Source organism: Maylandia zebra, linkage group LG1, assembly GCF_041146795.1.
Source record: "Maylandia zebra isolate NMK-2024a linkage group LG1, Mzebra_GT3a, whole genome shotgun sequence".
Lineage (NCBI taxonomy): Eukaryota > Metazoa > Chordata > Actinopteri > Cichliformes > Cichlidae > Maylandia > Maylandia zebra.
This window is the reverse complement of record NC_135167.1, coordinates 13,524,439-13,543,074: the sequence shown is the minus strand read 5'-3', so window position 1 is coordinate 13,543,074 and position 18,636 is coordinate 13,524,439. Positions and strand designations below refer to the sequence as shown.

At 38.0% G+C, this 18,636-nt stretch overlaps 1 protein-coding gene across 2 annotated transcripts in view; it reads left to right on the top strand.

The window, feature by feature from the left end:
* mdga1 (MAM domain containing glycosylphosphatidylinositol anchor 1) overlaps positions 1-18,636 on the top strand; it is a 213,650-nt gene that overhangs the window by 163,370 nt on the left and 31,644 nt on the right. For both annotated transcript variants that reach the window (XM_004539549.5, XM_004539548.5), the window contains exons 12-16: positions 2,126-2,306; positions 2,452-2,475; positions 6,211-6,363; positions 8,557-8,712; positions 14,272-14,402. In XM_004539549.5, coding sequence (XP_004539606.1) covers positions 2,126-2,306; positions 2,452-2,475; positions 6,211-6,363; positions 8,557-8,712; positions 14,272-14,402 — 645 coding nt within the window. The remainder of the gene's footprint in view (positions 1-2,125; positions 2,307-2,451; positions 2,476-6,210; positions 6,364-8,556; positions 8,713-14,271; positions 14,403-18,636) is intronic.

The window sequence follows — 18,636 nt, the reverse complement described above, 5'->3', positions numbered from 1 at the left end:
TACCTTCTTCGAGTTTTTAGTGAATGGATCATTAGGTCCATTGTATATCAGCCATGGACTGATGGTCTCAAGTATTTTGGTTAGTTGCATTGCAACAGGAATGTTGGATGTTTGAATGTTTGTTTGTTTTTTAGCAGTTCAGTTTTTAGATACAATTTATACTATTTTATACTTAAAAATATTTAAGTGGAAGAAGTGGTTTTTTTTGTTTGTTTGTTTTTTTCTGTAAGCAGTTATTTAGCTTTCATGGTCTCTATTGGTGGAGCTACAAAAGGGATCGCCAATGTCTGGCAAAAAGGGCAAACTTCATTTTGGAAGAACTGAAATGGAAACACCAAGAGTGGCACTGAGAAAAGAAGTTTGCCATCATGGCACAATGTCTGGTGAGGATGCATGGACTTGATACCAAGCATGTTGCTGAGCACACACTTGGGCTGTGGCTGCCGTCGGGGTCTCGCACAGTAATTGGAGTTGTACAAAGTTTTTGGCAGGCCAGGCAGGAGTCAGCTCAGTCTAGCAGAGTTGGAATTTGTGTCAGTGAGTAGACACAGCGTAAACTGCACACCTCAACTTGCGGGAGGATGTCAGAGCATAGAGTACTATAGCAATTATAGCAAAAGTAACTAAATCCACCAGTGATTTAATGTTAAATTAGAACAGTAATTGAGCCTATAAGGGCATTTTTAATAGATATACCTTTATATAAATCTATATATATATTTTTAACGCAGTGTCACTCAAGAAGTATGAAATGTCATATCTAGGAGATCCTAAATCCAAATTCATGCTGAATATAAAAAAAAAATGTGTCTGTAATTATATGATGTTCACAAAAATTCAGCTACTGACTATCTGAGAAAACTGTACAGGAGACATTTATCATAAACACAAAACCATGTGCACACTTAAACACACAATACCCGCAGTATACACACACTTCTGTGCTGCATGTGTTACCTGATAATGGCATGCTGTGGGTGTACTAAGCTGTTATGGTGGAGTGGCTGACCTAATGCATTAGATTGAGCTCACTGTCAGGTCTTTAAGTAGCTGGGATCAGAGGCAGATACACAGCTAATGGATCCTTCTCTCCGTGGGTGGAATAACACAGCAATAGCTCTATTTAATGGGAAAAAAGACTTAACTTTAAAAGAATGAGAAGACGCCAATTGGTTGAGCTCAATATCTTAACCATTTTAATATTTCATGATACACAGCTAAATAAGTTATTGGAAGTTGGGGGGGGGGGTTTAAAGATTGTATTTATATTTAAAAGCATGCATGATTGAAAAGTGCTGCTATTAAACAAACCTATTGAGTCCCTATTGTGGAAACAGAAGTGGAAATCACATAACTTGCTCAGAGCACTAAAACTAACCAACAGGTATTTTTAAACATCAAAATTGATGTGGGAGACCACTGATATACCGAAACTAATGTAGCCTCTTCTGGCCTTTAAAGCTCTTAGAGAGAATCAATTTTAGGAAGGCAGCTTGTATACTTTATTTTGAAAATAAAGTAGACTGAAAACATACCTAAGCTATGTTGGTTGGGAATATACCCCAGAAAGGTAAGTTTATCCCTATATGTAATTTCACATAAAAACATACACTAATGTGATTTGATAATGAGTTGTTAAAAAATGAGCTGCCATGTTTTAATTTTTTTATTTTTTTTTGCTCCAAAAAAACTTCAACCCTGTGTCTGATGTTGTTTGTGTATTTAAATGAAAGTGCTGGGGTATTATGACTATTATACTAGTAAGGACTAGGATTGCATGAAAATCCTCCAGATGCGAGATGAGCTGGAGTTGTTAAATGAGTTGTGGCTTTTTCCCAGTGACTTCTGAATGACGAAATTTTAGGACATCCAAGTAAAGTGATAGAGCTGATGGGGTATGACCAAAGATGAACGAACCCAAAATGAAAAGAAAGAAAGGGGAATGGGAAATATGCCTGACACCACTGACACGTCCTTATGTGACTGCTTTACCCTTTCTCCTACTCAGTCAAATCATTGTATGTACAGTTTTTTTTACACTTTTGACCAAGTACATTTGCACATTAACAAGCCTTCATCTTTTCTATTTGTGTGTATGTGTTTGTGTACCTATGTATGAATGCAGAACAAGCAAAACCTGCTGTCAAAACAAATAGACCTCAAGGGTAAGACACCAGAAAAGGGTGTTCTGATGTCCTACGCAGTATCAGACCTGAAAATCCCTCTGTCCTACGAGGTCCGGCTGGCCCCTATTACCACCTACAGCACTGGGGACTATGTCAGTCGAATCATCCAGTATTCAGAACGTGAGTCTCTCTTAAAATCCTCGATCTTTGTCTGCAGTCATTAGATATTTTTTTAATCCAACCATATACTTACACAGAGCATAGATCAATTGATGGGATGTTCATGTTTGAGTGCTAATCAATATTATCATAATTCTTTTTACAGCCTACACTTACCCAAGACCTTCAGGTGAGACTCAACTGCCATCCTTTGCTCTTGTACATTTGATCACCTTTAACTTTCTTTTTCAAACTGATTTATGACAGAGTGGTAAAGAGATGAAGGCATGTTGAATTCTGATGAAGGTTTAAATAAGCATGTTTGCTCCAAGCAGTGTCAGCACAAGTCTGCCAAGGCAAAGGTTCCCAACACGCGACCCCGTGACTCATGACCCTTAATCATATTGTTGCGATGAAAATAATGGGGTAACAAAAAATGATGGGTGAAACAAGCTCTATAGAATTTTAAATGTCTTGAAATGGTGACAATGGGAGAAGGATATCAGGTCGGTTATGATGGTATGATTGGCTAGGCTTGAAAAATTTCAAATACAAAATGTGGGCCATTCTGTATGTTTTAAACTTGATCAGGCTATATTAAAACTATGTTCCATCTCATCATAGATTTTTAGTTCCTTTCTCTCTCTGTTAGCCCCCTCTGTCTGTCACAGTTTTCCACCAGCGTCTATCCTCTCTCTTACCATCCCTCTCTCTTTTTCTCAGTCAATTGCATCTTGTCTATTTTCTTCATTAAGAGACACGCAGCATTTTTCTGGCAGGAGTGTCAGTTGGCTCCATCAGGGTGAGGCAATTAAAACAACAGCAGATTGGAACAGACTGCGAGAACAACAGTGTAAATTGAAAGGAGCGCATGTACTAGAGCAGGGTGTGAATAGTAATAGATTAGCTCCCTGAAACAGAGAGGCGCACACACGCCGTCCTCTTGGGGAGCACAAGCCATATGCATCTGCAGCGGACTGTGTGTGTCCGGGAAGCTTTCACTGATGCTGTCAGCTTGGATGGTTTTAGATGGCTGTTGTTATACTCTCTTGGCTCAATTTTCATTTGTTTAGTGAGTCTCTGATAATTGCTCTCCAGATGGGCTAATGAAGGTGACTACACCACGGAAAGAAGGCTCTTTATCTTGCTTAACAAGAGACATTAACATCAACGACGACAAAACTCGGGGTGTTCTTCAAAATATCTTTTTTGTCCTTAATGATCTATGTGACAGTATCAAAGTGTCTCTCAAAGCATATTAATGGGAAAACATTAAAAGAATCACATAGCTCAGAGAAGATTAAATGTTCAGGGAAAATGCATCTCATTAAAGCTTTTACCTAATTGTGTTTATAGATTATATTCACAAGGTGTCAACAGCCAGTAGGAGCACTCAAAAACAAGAAAGGTAGACTCGTACTTCTACTGTCAGGTCCAAAATATGTCGAACAAAGAAATTGTAGTTTTGCCCTTACACACTTGCACAGTGGATTTTTAATCAAATAATCAATATTCAAATAAAGTGCAGACCAAGGTTGTTATAGTTAACTAAAACTAAACTAACAACTAAAACTAAATGTGCAAAAAACATTTTAGTTAAATAAAATAAAAACTTATTAAGAAAATTGAAGCTGGCGGAAATGATTTTGTGAAAAAACTACCAAAAATAAAATGAAAATACAGAGGAAATAGCCTCAGTTTTAGAATCTGCTAGTTTGGTAAAAATGATATTACAACTTACCACATGAGGCTGTGATGGGTGCGTTTACTGAGATTTTGGATGTCAAAAAGACTGCGAATCAACTGCTTTCAAAAAGTGCTGCTTTTTATTACAATAGCTGTGCTGATTTTTCAAAATCTTTGCCTCTGACATATGCAGGCTCCATTCAGTAATAATTAAAATGACTAAAACTAAATGAATCTACTGAATCAAAACTGAAATAAAAACAAAACAGTCAAAATGAAATTGCATAACTCTGTAGCAGCTTTAATTCAACAGTTGACTGACACGTAGTGTTATGGTCGTTTTTAATAAAGGACACATCATATTTGACTTTAATCAAATATTTAATTTGTATTTTAGAGCTTTTTACAGTCATTTTAATTATAAGACCCAAAGAGAGCACATGTGAGGGATGGAATCATTTGGCTAAAAAAACAAAACAAAACATAAAGCAAAATAAATCTATTAGAGGCATGGTAAAAATTAACTTTATTGGAGTAGCCAATATCACAATCTGGTACGTTCTTTTCAAGATTGTACCAGATTGTGGTACCAGCTCAGCAAAAGCAAAAAGCCTGAAAGACCACAGAAGACAGTTCCAAAGTGTGATGACAGAATTTTTTATGGTTAAAAAATAACTTAAAAAACATTCAACCAACTCAAGAATACTTTCAAGAGTTACACATATTATTGTCAAGGTTTATAAATCAGAGACATTTTCAGGAGTGGAAATAAGATGGTTTACAACAAGGAAAACACATAAAAGAGCCTGCCGGGGAAAAAAAATTCTTTGGACTAATTACAAATTTGTACCAGAAGGATGGTGAAGAGAAAAGTATGGAAAAGGAGAAAAACGACTCATGATCAGAAGCATACCACAGTATCCATCAAACATGTTGGAGGCAGCGGACATAGGTTAGGGCATGTATGGCTGCCAGTGGAACCAGGACACTAGTCTTTATTGATGATGTGACTGCTGACAAAAGGAGCAGAATGAATTCTTAAGTGTGCAGGGCTATATTATCTGCTCAGATTCAGCGAAATGCTGCAGAACTGACCCGATAATGCTTCAGTGCAAATGGATAATGACCCAAAGCATAATGTGAAAACTACTTTCTCAAGGCAAAGAAATTGGGCAGTCACGTGATGGACCCAATAGAGCATACTTCTTCATTATTAAATACAAAATTGAATTCAGAATGGCTGACAATCAAGAAGCAACTGAAGGTGGCTACAGTAAAGGCCTAGCAGAGCATCTTCTGGGAGAAAAGGAAAGGATTTTCATCCAAGCATTAAAAACAATCCTGTTAGTTTTTTTTTTTTTTTTGTAAAACCACTTGAATTAAAGCTGAATGTCTGCACTTCAATCACATATTGGTTGATTGATTTAACATTAACTGTGTAGGTGTGCTGAGGTGAAGCTCCAACAATGTGTTTTGGTCCAACAACATTTGTTTTTTTCATATCACACAGTTCAAGATAGATTTAATGAAATCTTGGTCTCAATCTGTCTTGCACTTTACAAGGTCAGTTTGAGGCATGTCAAACTGTACCATGAATGTGTGGTGAACCATAGCACTCCCAACATAGCACTCCCAACCGAGTGTATAAGAGCAGAGGCATATACACTTGTACCACCCATCTGCAGTTTTATTTTGAAAATGAGTCAGTATTATGGTATATTCCCTACATGCCAGTGTTTTCTTGTTTTGTTGGTTTGATTTTAAACATAAATCAAAGCAGTCGTTAGTACACTAACAATATGAACTTTGCATATTCAGCATTTTTTCACTGAATTGCACAGTCAATACAAAGGAGAAGACTTGAATCTAATGCCTACTTTAGTGCAATTCATTATTCCAGGTATTTTTAATTTCCTTTTTTTAATCGTTTTACACAGTTTTAGTCTGAGAATGTAAGAGTCATACTTTCAATTATACATAATATGTATACCAGTGCCTCCTACGTGGTGCCTATCACTTTGTCAGTAATTGCCTAGCTGTCTGGTTTGAAGTGCACATTGCAGAGGTCATTATAGACCTTTATAGATGTTGCCATTTGTTTCCTGGGGAAGGTGGGTGAAAAAAAAAAAAGAAACAGCCTTGTATGTCATCTACAGTTTGTAATGTCACCCACTTGACATGTCAGTGATTTAATGTGTTTTTCTATCTTCTTTTTTTTGTAACAACACACACACCTCAGACCATGTGTGTGGCTTTGAAGATGAGCGCATATGTGGCTTCTCTCAAGACCGGAGTGATATCTTTGACTGGACGAGACAAAATCACCTGACGCAGAATCCCAAGCGGTCTGCGAACACTGGGCCAGACACTGACCGCAGTGGAACAAAGGAGGGTGAGAAAACTATGACTCATCTAAACTGAAATACAAATGTAATGTGGAAGTGTAAATTCAAAGGCACAGAAACAAAACAAATGTGTATCTACAGTCAAGATCATTCATCTTCAGACAATGTGCTTTTTTGCTGTTGTTGTTGTTGTACACGCACTGTTGTGTTTCACGGCAATTATAAATAAAATATGGGATAATACATTAGTGTCAGGTCTCAACTTTAGAGTGAGTAGTTCTACATTAACATACAGGGAGTGCAGAATTATTAGGCAAGTTGTATTTTTGAGGAATAATTTTATTATTGAACAACAACCATGTTCTCAATGAACCCAAAAAACTCATTAATATCAAAGCTGAATGTTTTTGGAAGTAGTTTTTAGTTTTAGCTATTTTAGGGGGATATCTGTGTGTGCAGGTGACTATTACTGTGCATAATTATTAGGCAACTTAACAAAAAACAAATATATACCCATTTCAATTATTTATTTTTACCAGTGAAACCAATATAACATCTCCACATTCACAAATATACATTTCTGACATTCAAAAACAAAACAAAAACAAATCAGCGACCAATATAGCCACCTTTCTTTGCAAGGACACTCAAAAGCCTGCCATCCATGGATTCTGTCAGTGTTTTGATCTGTTCACCATCAACATTGCGTGCAGCAGCAACCACAGCCTCCCAGACACTGTTCAGAGAGGTGTACTGTTTTCCCTCCTTGTAAATCTCACATTTGATGATGGACCACAGGTTCTCAATGGGGTTCAGATCAGGTGAACAAGGTGGCCATGTCATTAGTTTTCCTTCTTTTATACCCTTTCTTGCCAGCCATGCTGTGGAGTACTTGGACGCGTGTGATGGAGCATTGTCCTGCATGAAAATCATGTTTTTCTTGAAGGATGCAGACTTCTTCCTGTACCACTGCTTGAAGAAGGTGTCTTCCAGAAACTGGCAGTAGGACTGAGAGTTGAGCTTGACTCCATCCTCAACCCGAAAAGGCCCCACAAGCTCATCTTTGATGATACCAGCCCAAACCAGTACTCCACCTTGCTGGCGTCTGAGTCGGACTGGAGCTCTCTGCCCTTTACCAATCCAGCCACGGGCCCATCCATCTGGCCCATCAAGACTCACTCTCATTTCATCAGTCCATAAAACCTTAGAAAAATCAGTCTTGAGATATTTCTTGGCCCAGTCTTGACGTTTCAGCTTGTGTGTCTTGTTCAGTGGTGGTCGTCTTTCAGCCTTTCTTACCTTGGTCATGTCTCCGAGTATTGCACACATTGTGCTTTTGGGCACTCCAGTGATGTTGCAGCTCTGAAATATGGCCAAACTGGTGGCAAGTGGCATCTTGGCAGCTGCACGCTTGACTTTTCTCAGTTCATGGGCAGTTATTTGGCGCCTTGGTTTTTCCACACGCTTCTTGCGACCCTGTTGACTAATTTGAATGAAACGCTTGATTGTTCGATGATCACGCTTCAGAAGCTTTGCAATTTTGAGACTGCTGCATCCCTCTGCAAGATATCTCACTATTTTTGACTTTTCTGAGCCTGTCAAGTCCTTCTTTTGACCCATTTTGCCAAAGGAAAGGACGTTGCCTAATAATTATGCACACCTGATATAGCGTGTTGATGTCATTAGACCACACCCCTTCTCATTACAGAGATGCACATCACCTAATATGCTTAATTGGTAGTAAGCTTTCAAGCCTATACAGCTTGGAGTAAGACAACATGCATGAAGAGGATGATGTGGACAAAATACTCATTTGCCTAATAATTCTGCACTCCCTGTATAAAGGACTGCTGTGGAAGATATTTTATTCTGACATCATTTCATGCATTAAAATGTTCAACTCTCAAAGCTGATTTAGAGTTTGAAGTTAACATTAGGACTTGAGGAGGTGTATGAAATGTCAAACAACTTGGAAGACCAAGAAAAAAATTAGATTGTTTTTCCTCAGTTTGTCTAATTTACTTGTGGAACATGTGATTAAATGTGTTAAGATATTTTTATCACATAGAAAATAAAGCAGAAACTTGGCAGTAGCTTATGACCCATTATGTTACCACAAACCTCCCAAAAATGTGTTGTTATCCCAATACCTACAGTCTATAATTTACATTAGAGGGTTTTATTAGCCTTTTATTATTATTATTAATATTTCTACTCTTTATCTTTTTTGTTGACTCTAGGCTACTACATGTACATTGAAGCATCACGCCCACGTACTCAGGGTGACAAGGCTCTTCTTCTATCGCCACTTTTTAATATTACCTCAAGCAAGGGCCCCAAAGGAAGAGTCCCATACTGCGTCTCCTTCTACTATCACATGAAGGGCAAACACATTGGTAAGTCGCAGAAAGAAGAATAATGCTCGCACAAACATATACACATACACAAACATTATTATCTCCTCTCATATGAGAGCACAATGGCGCACATGGGTATACAGGGAACAGTGTACTGGTGCTCTCTGCTATCGGGGTTCTCATATCGCTCTTGCCTCTGTCAAAAGCTGAACCCTATGCTTGAACCTTGCTTGCAGAGCGTGTCAGACAGAAAATTGTAGGTCTGTGTGAGAGAGTGTGTACGTGAGTGCGTGTGTATATGTGGGTGAGAGGTGGAATGGAAAGACCGGGACGAGGGTGGGATGTAGGATGCTACAAAAGTTCTGTTTGTATGTGGCTTCTTGGGTCTCAGTTTGTGTGTGTGTGTTTTGTGTGTTTAGAGGTGGTTGAAGGGGGCAGTGGGTGTGTGATTTATGGCAGTGGCAAGACACAATCAGTCACTTGGGCGAGTTGTTCATCATAATATGCTCTGTCACACAGCTAGAATGCATACATCTAGGAGCCCTACACACCTGCATGCACACTCTTACACTTTTGTGCACACACAAAGACACACACATGCACGCACGTGCGAATGTGTTCTTTTAAAAAAGGGGGAAAATGGCAAACCTAGCAAATACATAGAGGCACACCTACATTTATCCACAAACACACACACACAATATTGATTTATGTGTCCATAGCCCAAGCATACATGCTTTAATCTAGCATTTGTTACCTGCTGACCTCCCTGTCTCCTTAGGATGTGTTTGGTTTAAAAGGGCACAGTGTATTGTGTGTGTGTGTGTGTGTAACCAAGTGTGATAATGTAATAGTTAAGCATATTCAAGTTCAGAAATGCAGTTTATTAAGACAAAGATTTGGGCACATCTACCACAGAGAAATAGCTTTGCACGCACAAATATTTCAATGGCATGCTAACAATAGAGTAGAAATGTTTCCGTCAGGTTATTCAGGCTTTTGCAGTAAAGAGAGAAACCTTAATAGATCAGAAAGAATGAGCCAAAAAATGGCTACTACTCAAAATGTCTCTGCTTAAAATAGAGGTGGCCTGACTGTTACTATAATATGTAATGGCTGTTTATAGGTGGCAGATTTATAAGAGATACTGGAGCACTTCATTTCTTATTGGGTAGTTTGGTCAAAGGTATTTTCGATGTTTTGTAATGAGACAGTGAAACATCAGTTGCACTATGTTTGCATATGATTAGCACATTGTGTTACCACCGCTGCAAGCCCTCTCTCAATTTCCAGTGCTGTTTGTCCCAGTCTGTCCAATTTGTTGTTGCTTTAATTGCCTTACCTTGGCAGAGCTAACAGTTTTGCTAGGGAGACACAGTGTGCCTCTTAATGATGGAAAGAGACTAGATGAGGATAAGACAGGGGGTCAGTGAGAGATGAGACAAGACAAGTGAGGGGAGGATGAGGGCTGGCCAACCTTTTGAAAAAGGGAGATGGTTAATGATGAGACTGAGACCAAAGTGAATGGTAAGAAAAATACTGAGAAAAATTAAGCACAGAAAATAGAGAGCCTTAGAGAGCCTGTTGATGTCCAGAAATAGTGAGAGCATGCTGTAGTGCTAGCCAGTTTTAATGTACTTGATACATAGTGTGCTAAAAGTGTTAAAAGGTTGTATATATTGAAAGCATTTGGGCACTTTGACGCCACACAATTTTCAGACAAGATGTTGAAATGCTGCTCTTTTCTAGCCCACATATAGTTTGCTTGTTTGCAATCCTAAGAGTTTGAGAGTTTAAAAGAGGTAAAGGCACCTTTCAAAGATTTTGCAAAATAAAATGAGGGCAGAAAGAATAATGCCCTTTCCTCACTTTGGATTGCAGGTTTGCAATAGGGCAGCACAAATAAAGACCTCCCCAGGTGATGTGTTTTTCTTTTCACCTTAATATGTTTATCTGTGGGCTTGCTGGCAGCAACAATAAACAACATTTAATTAGTTCTGTTTGGCATTGGGTAGTATTTTTTATGGCTCAGGTTTGCAATGCCATTGGCAAGCTTACTTGGAATTACTGGATTATTTTCACTCCAGAGTGATTGAAGACAATTAGTTCCTGTATGCTGTTTGAAAAACAGTTTTATTACACTTTAAATCACTTTGGCGATATAAATGTTAGCATAGTATTTTGCACACACAACTTTCTTTTTAATTATACACAGGTTTTCTAGATGCTTTTTATGTCTGTCTCTCACTTGATAGGTTTAGGTCCCTATCTTCAGGAAAGCATCAGAACCAGCCTCTGCATGGCAAAGATTTAAAAAAGGATTCAGGCATTTACTAAAAACACTGAATAGTATTGCCCTTTGGTGACAGAGGCTACAAGCTTCAGTTTACTCTGGACTCTTCAGCATTGCTTTCAAAGCAAACCAGCAGCAGAAGCATACCAGACAGGCCATGAGCCTTATTTAGGATGAGATGAGGGATGGGGGGAGATGAGAACCCAATGTAGGCCTTTCAGATATCAAAACAAAAACAACTCATTTGATTTCAAGTATCGCAGTGCATGCCCGTCTGTGTGTGGGTCTGTGTATCTCTGCTCTGTCTTCCCCAATCATGATTCCACAGACAAGTAGCCTTGATAGAGCTGTGCCTTCTCCTCTGCTTGCCTGACACTCTCACCAGCATATACTGTCTTACCTCAGTCCAATCAATAGACTGCTTATCAGAGTCCGCAAACACTCTTTTGGCTGTGTGTGTGTGTAGGTGGTGATGGTGGTAAGAGGAGAAAGAGAGAAGAAAGGAACTATGAGTAGTGTTAATGTAGTGTTACATTAAGAGATTGGGTTAAAAGGTAATACTATACATCAAGATTAGGTCTTGCTTGCAGAAATGCTGCTTTTTTGAACTTTGGGAGGTAAATATTTTCTAACATTTAATGTTTGTTCACTTCTTGAAAATGAAATTTAAGTTCCAGTTGGAAAACCTTGTAGAACACTGAAAAACCTATCTGTTAGATTTCACCTCATAGAAGAGCAAGTAACCTGTAATGTTTTTAATGTAGTAATATAGCTGTTCCAACGCTATCAGATCATTATTTTTACTGAGATCCAGACTTTACAAAACCATGCAAAATATACTCAGTGTTAAAAAAATGATTTTAGACATTTTGGTATATGTGATCTTATTCTTTTTCCCACAGTTACATAAAAAAGGTAAAATCTGTTTTACGTTTGCATTTTCACTGTGGAGAACTGTGTTGGTCAAGTTACTTGAAAATAGTATTTAGTTACTAATTACTGATTATTTCTCCAAGAAAGTAATGCCATTACTTTACTGATTGGTTATTTTTAAAAGTAATTACTTACTTATTACTGAGTCACTTTTTAAAAACATGATACACAACCTGAATATGTAATAAAGCAACAGACCTTTCAGCCTAATCCCATTTTTTTCTGCATAATCCATCATATACAATTGAATCAAATGAAAAAGTCTCTTTTTAAAAATTTTTTTATTGGTTTTAATCTTTTAACTTTATGCAAATTGCATCAAGCAAAAATTTAATTATGCAACAGTCTTTGACTCGAAGAAATTAGTTTAACATTTAAACCTTTTTTGTGCATATATCAGCATATAAAATAAAATACTTTTTTTGTGTTTACACTCACTCTTTCAAATAGATGCAAGTAAAACACATCAAAACATAAATAAAATCAAAGATTCAGCAGCACAAAGCCCTGTCACTCTTAAGTCTATTTTCACCTGTTTAGCAGGAGTGGGTGGAGATTTGCCCGGTGCTGCAGCGGTCATGTCAGTAGGGGGATCCAGGGGTTTCTCTGTGAATTTCACATTCCTGTGGCAGCTTGTTAGGTGCTTGCTCAGATTTTAATTTAAATTTTTCACTGTAGAACGAAGTTTCCTTCCCGTGCAGAGTGTACAGTGGGCGCTAATGTTTTTGCCACTTTTCACGGACTAAAGTAATGTCAGGACTTCCAAGCTTTAAATGCTGCATGGTCGTACTCTCTCTCACACTCTATATTATCCATTGTTGATCTACTACGCACGTCTGTTGCTGCCACAGACGTCGACACTCTCACAAACAAAATCACGGTTTAGTAATGCAGTAAGGCAAAGTATGGGGAAAGTAACAGTAATTTCATTACTTTTTTGCAATAGTAATCCCTTACTTTACTCGTTACTTGAAAATAGTAATTGGTAACGCGTTACTGCTCATCTCTAGCGGAGACTAGACTTTCCTTATAATGATCACAACCATGGGAAAACAGCTTTACTGATTCAAAGGCAGCAAAAGAATCATGGCTTTCAAAAGCAACTAAATATGGCATATTATTTTATGTAATTCACACAGAATCTAAAAACTCAATAAGAACAAGATGTTCTTTGATTGGAGTCATGTTTGGTTAGTGGTTTGCTGGAGGTATTGGTGGTTCTCAATATATATCGACTAGCTACTGGCTGTAGCTGTTATCAATTTGGCTTCCACTAAAGCTACTTTCCCCTCCTCCCTTGTCACAACGATCACTACAGCACCTCCACATGTCTGGATTTTTTTTTTAAATGAGATGCCCTTCCTGTTATCAACTGGAATCAAAACAGCCATCTGCCACTTGCCAAACAAATCTTTAAATCTGTGTAAATGTGCCAGAAATGTTTAATTAAACAGCGTCATTTGTTTTATTTGACATTTTCACAGTGCTAAAATATGTAGGGTTAAGGTGAAGACTGGATTGACAGTCCGATAACACTGCTTCCCTCGGTGCCCACAGACAGTTGAAACATGTTGCTTAACTGCTCAGTTGGATCCTTCCCCTAGTATCACAAATCTCCTGTGACAAAGTATGATGCTTAGTGCTGCCAGCCTGGTGATTTTTCCAGGATTTAAAGAATATAGGCTTATAGTTTCACAAAACAATGATTGATTCCATTGTGTAAGCATAAGTCTATAAGTACGTATACACACACACACACACAAATATAGTATAGCATAGCATGCCTCCTGCTTGCAAATTTGTTTAAGAGACTCGTGGTTGGTTAATGTTCCAATTAGGAGCTGGCTGGGGATCATTAAGAAGATGAATGATTCTCTCACACCTACTTTTAGAGACCCGAAAGAGACAGAGAGAGGGGAAAAAAGAGATGGACACTATTTGGATTATTTCTCCATGGCAAGTAAAACAAAAGGGTAGAGTTTTAGACTTGCTATATTAAATATACAGTCCTCACAATGGTAATAAAATGCAACAAAAGTCACGGCACCTTTAGCTATTGAAATCGGAATCTTGTTTAAATATTTATTATAGTCAGTTTTATTTTGGGGGACAGACTCAAATCTCAACAGGATGATAGTGTGTTTCACAAATTTCAGGAGTAATATTTGGCCATTCTTCCAAGACAAACTGATCTTTGCTCTAGTATTATTATTATTATAATTTTTTGCAGTGGAATATATCTGTGTTTGGTAATGACCATAACTATAAAACCAGCAAGAGTGACAATGACACTGAGTGTTTCTAAATTCCTGTACATGTTTGTGGCTGTGTTTGTCTGGATGTGTGGCTGCGCATGGGATTTTTTTTCACAGGTACTCTCAATGTTTATCTGCGAGTGAGAAGCATAGCCTCTGTGGACCGAGCAATGTGGACAAAATCTGGTCATCAAGGCCCAGACTGGAAGAAAGCATTCTTTGATGTTACCCCCAGTGGACCCTTTCAGGTAAGGCCTTTCTGATTTCTTTGCTTCGTAGGATTGGTGATTACAGAATCAGCAGTCACATCAATAATAAACACTAGTGACCTAGTGACCAGTAGGAGCCATACATGTCGATAATGTGGTATGCTTAATATCGTGAGTGGCTTTTCCAGTCTATATTTCTATTTGCAAAGATGTCTCTTGATTGTAGACCTTAGTATTTCGTTGTTTTATTAATATAGTGTACCAGATTTTTGATTTGGCCACTCCCAAAGTTATTTATTATCTCTCTGATTGGTTTTTTTTGTTGCTGTTTCGCTTTTTTGTTTGGTTTTTCAGACAAATGATGGCCTCTCTCACTTGCACAGACATCTCTCATACTTAAAATTCTGTCAAAAAGCTCCGACGTAGAAATTCAACTCTTTGAATCCAGTTCAGATATTATGTTTGCTTCATTTGCCATGAAATAACAAGAAAACAGGTCTCACCTAGTGCACAAAACTGTGTGTCAGTCAATTTTCCAATTAATTCTAACCCTTTGAACACGGGGCACTGTGTATAAAGATGGCTGTAATTCCTAAACAGTTAATGCGAAATCTTTTGAAAAACCCTTAAAACTAAAGTTGAAAGTCTGCACTTCAATCACATATTGATTGGCTAGTTTAAAATCCACTGTGGTGGCGTACTAAGGCAAAACTACAGAAGATGTGTCTTTGTCCAACAAATCATAGACCTAACTGTATTTTGACAAAACACACAAAAAAATCTATTTTTTGTCATCTCTTTCATCTGTGGGATGTCCCTCTGCCTCAGCCATTTTCTCTCTACTGTGTCTTTCCCAAGAGAAAAGTTCTCCACTGCGCAAAGCCAGCACTGGGATTGTATACCATGAATTAATGGAAATGAGGAAATTCCCAAAAAGGGTTGGTCTTGAAACACTGCTTGAATTTTTCACAACATATTTTAAAGACTGACATTTAAACCGCCCAGAGATCTACTTCCCAAAATCACTATCGCTTTATATTTATTGATGTTTGAGTTAACTAATATCCAATAATCTCATTTCTCTTCTGTTTTGGAAGAGACTTTCAGATAGCATAAAAACAAATACAGTATTTAAGCTTTTAGGAGTGGGTTGGTGCAGTGTGTTGGGAAAGAATTCATACCCCTTTTAGCGGTCATATATCCAGTCAGTCCTCCCCTCAGTGGCTTCGACACTGCAGGTGGACATGCTCTGCAATGTGAGAGTACACCCAATGGAATCAATATAATGTGACATTATTATATATCAAGTTATACAAATTTGTGCCAAAAGTAGTACTAATGAAGGCAATGAAAAATATGATACATATAAATTAACCCCAAGCTTTTTGTATGACTTGTGTGCATTTTTCATTTCTTAAATAAATGTGGATACAGGATTTTGACATTTTAGCACTGAGGGCATTATTGATAAATGGGGACCTTTGATTACACATCGGGCTCATTTTCTGCTGAATGTCAGCAGCAAGCCTATTCACGTAGTAACCAGAAAATCATTCACTTCATCAAGAATGTGCTAATCTCACGGCTGGCAGCAAGATTTCATACAGATTTGAAAGGTCCAAATGACATAAATGTGCAGCTATGCATACAGCTTTGACCTCTAAATGAAAGTAAACAGACATAAACATCTGTAGCTAGTGGTGATCAAATACAATAAATTTCTATAAATACTGACGCTTAATTTATTTGTTTCCAGAAACAAAACAAAAGAAAAACATCCTGGCATTTCAAACAGGTCTTTAGTATAGACTGGACTGGCTCTGTTTTGGTGCTAGCAAATGTGTTGGTCCCAAATATACAAGCCAGTAAATGAACCAGAACCAAAAATGTGATTGTTTCTTTTGTAGTTAACTCTGTTGTGCTTTTTATACAATGAGCATTCAACCTAATATAGTACCTTCTGCATGGATGGCATATTTATGTTGAGGACTGCTTGCAAGCGTATTTCTTTAGCCTCTGGGTTGGTTTAATTCCTATATTGCTTCCTTAGTTTTAGAGGTACACAAATGGACAGAAATACAAGACCAAATCTGTTGGGGTTTTTTTTTTTTTAAGGATAACAGCTTCAGTATAACTTGGAATTAATCCAACAATGAGGTCCACATGAGGAATAAAATGTCATTTTTCAAAAAGATATTCATTACTTTTTCATTGCTATTTTCGTTTGTACAAAACCTCCCATACTGTAGTTCAGATCTGACTGCGAAGGCCCCGGCATGTGATTCACACAATTTTTGCACTATGAATACGACAATTGTCTGCCTGGAAGAGACCAGTCTGATCACATGATAAAAGTGATGACTCGAAATAACTTTGGATTGATTAACAGTGGCTTCTACCTCTAAAGGTACGAGTGAATCCAAAGGGCATAACTAAGACACCAGATTTTGTACCTGTGGGGGTCAAGGGCACTTTTTATTCCTTTTCATTAGTCACACATCTGGACTTGCACTTGCACTTGATTAAAGTTGCAAGATCCTCCTGTTAAAAGCCTGGTGGATTGTGAATTGTGTGTCACAGACAAAACAGTGCTTCTTAGTTACAGTGTAGGTAGTTTATTTTCAACTTCTCCCATGAAGAGAAAGTAATGCAGCTGATACAAAGAGAGAGCACCAACTCAATGTTCTTGCATTTGCAAAAAACTCTTCATGAAAACACTAGTTTGACAAGAACTGGCATACTAACTTGTGATTGTACAGTAGGAAACCTAGTACTTCAGTAAAGGAACACGCACTTGATTGGATGGTGACAATTCAATTTACTGTACAAAGACAATTGCAAGAGAACTACCTCAGGCCTTCTACACCAGCTGGTGATTTCCGATCTCTGATTGTTGCTTATACAAGAACTGTTACCCTCAAATGAAACTCCATTTAAAAGTCTGTTCGACTGGATTAGAAAATTATCCGAACTATTTCTCAGTTCAGTTCAAGGGGTGCAATTTTTCATGCTTTCAGCTGTACAGTCATCTTTTCTTGTTTAAGTTCACCGGAAGTTTAAAGTTTGGGTTACAGTAACTGTGCACATTCAGTCAATAGTGGAAGAAAATAGCCTGGAAGACATAACAGAAGAAGCGCCCGTGTTTGAGCACTGTCTGTTGACACATCCTTGAAGTCCCTTCGGCTCTTTGGCAGCTGCGCTTGCAGTTAGTTCTTCCCTGTTGGCATGTGGCAGAACAAACTAGATGACTCAGTCCTTCTTTCTAACTGGACATGATGTTTCCTTTCTCACTCATTTTTCCAGTTTTTCTTACTCCATGGGTTTGTTTGTGAGTTTGTGTATATGTGTCTATTTTAGAATGTTTAAAATCCAGCGGAGGGTGAGAAAAAGGGAGGGCAAAAATGATGACAATTAAGTTTTGCTATGTGTGTTTTGCTGTCTCTGTCTGTTTAGTCCCCATTCTCTCCACTTGTCTTTCTCTCTCGTGGAGTGTTGGGGCAAGTGGAGTAACTGGCTTGATTCTTGTCCTGGTCTGTTTTTAAGATATCTTCACTCAGGGCTGATGACTAATGGCTTTAAATTTAAAAAGGACAGTCTTCAGCTATCAGGCTGCCAATACCCCATCACACATTCTTTTTCCATATATCTGTCTACATTCTACATACATCTATGCACAAATAAAATCACAAGCATACAGTGTAGATTCAGGCATCTGTACTATGCAAAAGTCTTGAGCAACCCTCCTTTCTTTATATTTTGTTTTTAAGGAACTAGACTTTCTTTAATTTGTGGTCTTTTTCAAGTGGTCTTGAGCAGTTCCTCTTTCCACTTAACAATGACCTATGAATTATTCAAACATAAAAAGGCACCTATAGCTTGAGGGATCCCCCAGTGTTGTGTCTACATATGACAGAGAACTTAGCAAATAATTAATCTTAGATTGTAACCTTTAGACACTTTGTTACCAGTAGTCTGTTAAGGAAAAAAAAAGGAAACCGAATAAACTGAGGAGGAAAGAAAACGTTGCAAGCCTAAAATACTATCTATAGCAGTCTTTAAGAAATAGGAAAACCCATGAAACAACTAACACAGGACCTGAGAGTGCATCTTGCCTTTCAACTGAGACATCTACTGTTCACTGAAACCTCATCAGAAATGGTCTCAGTGGATGGCCTACTATCAAGAAGCCACTGATAAGAAAGAGAAACATAGAAGTAAAGTTGAGGTATGCCATATTACTCAAGAACTGGACAGAAGATCAGTGGCAGCAGGT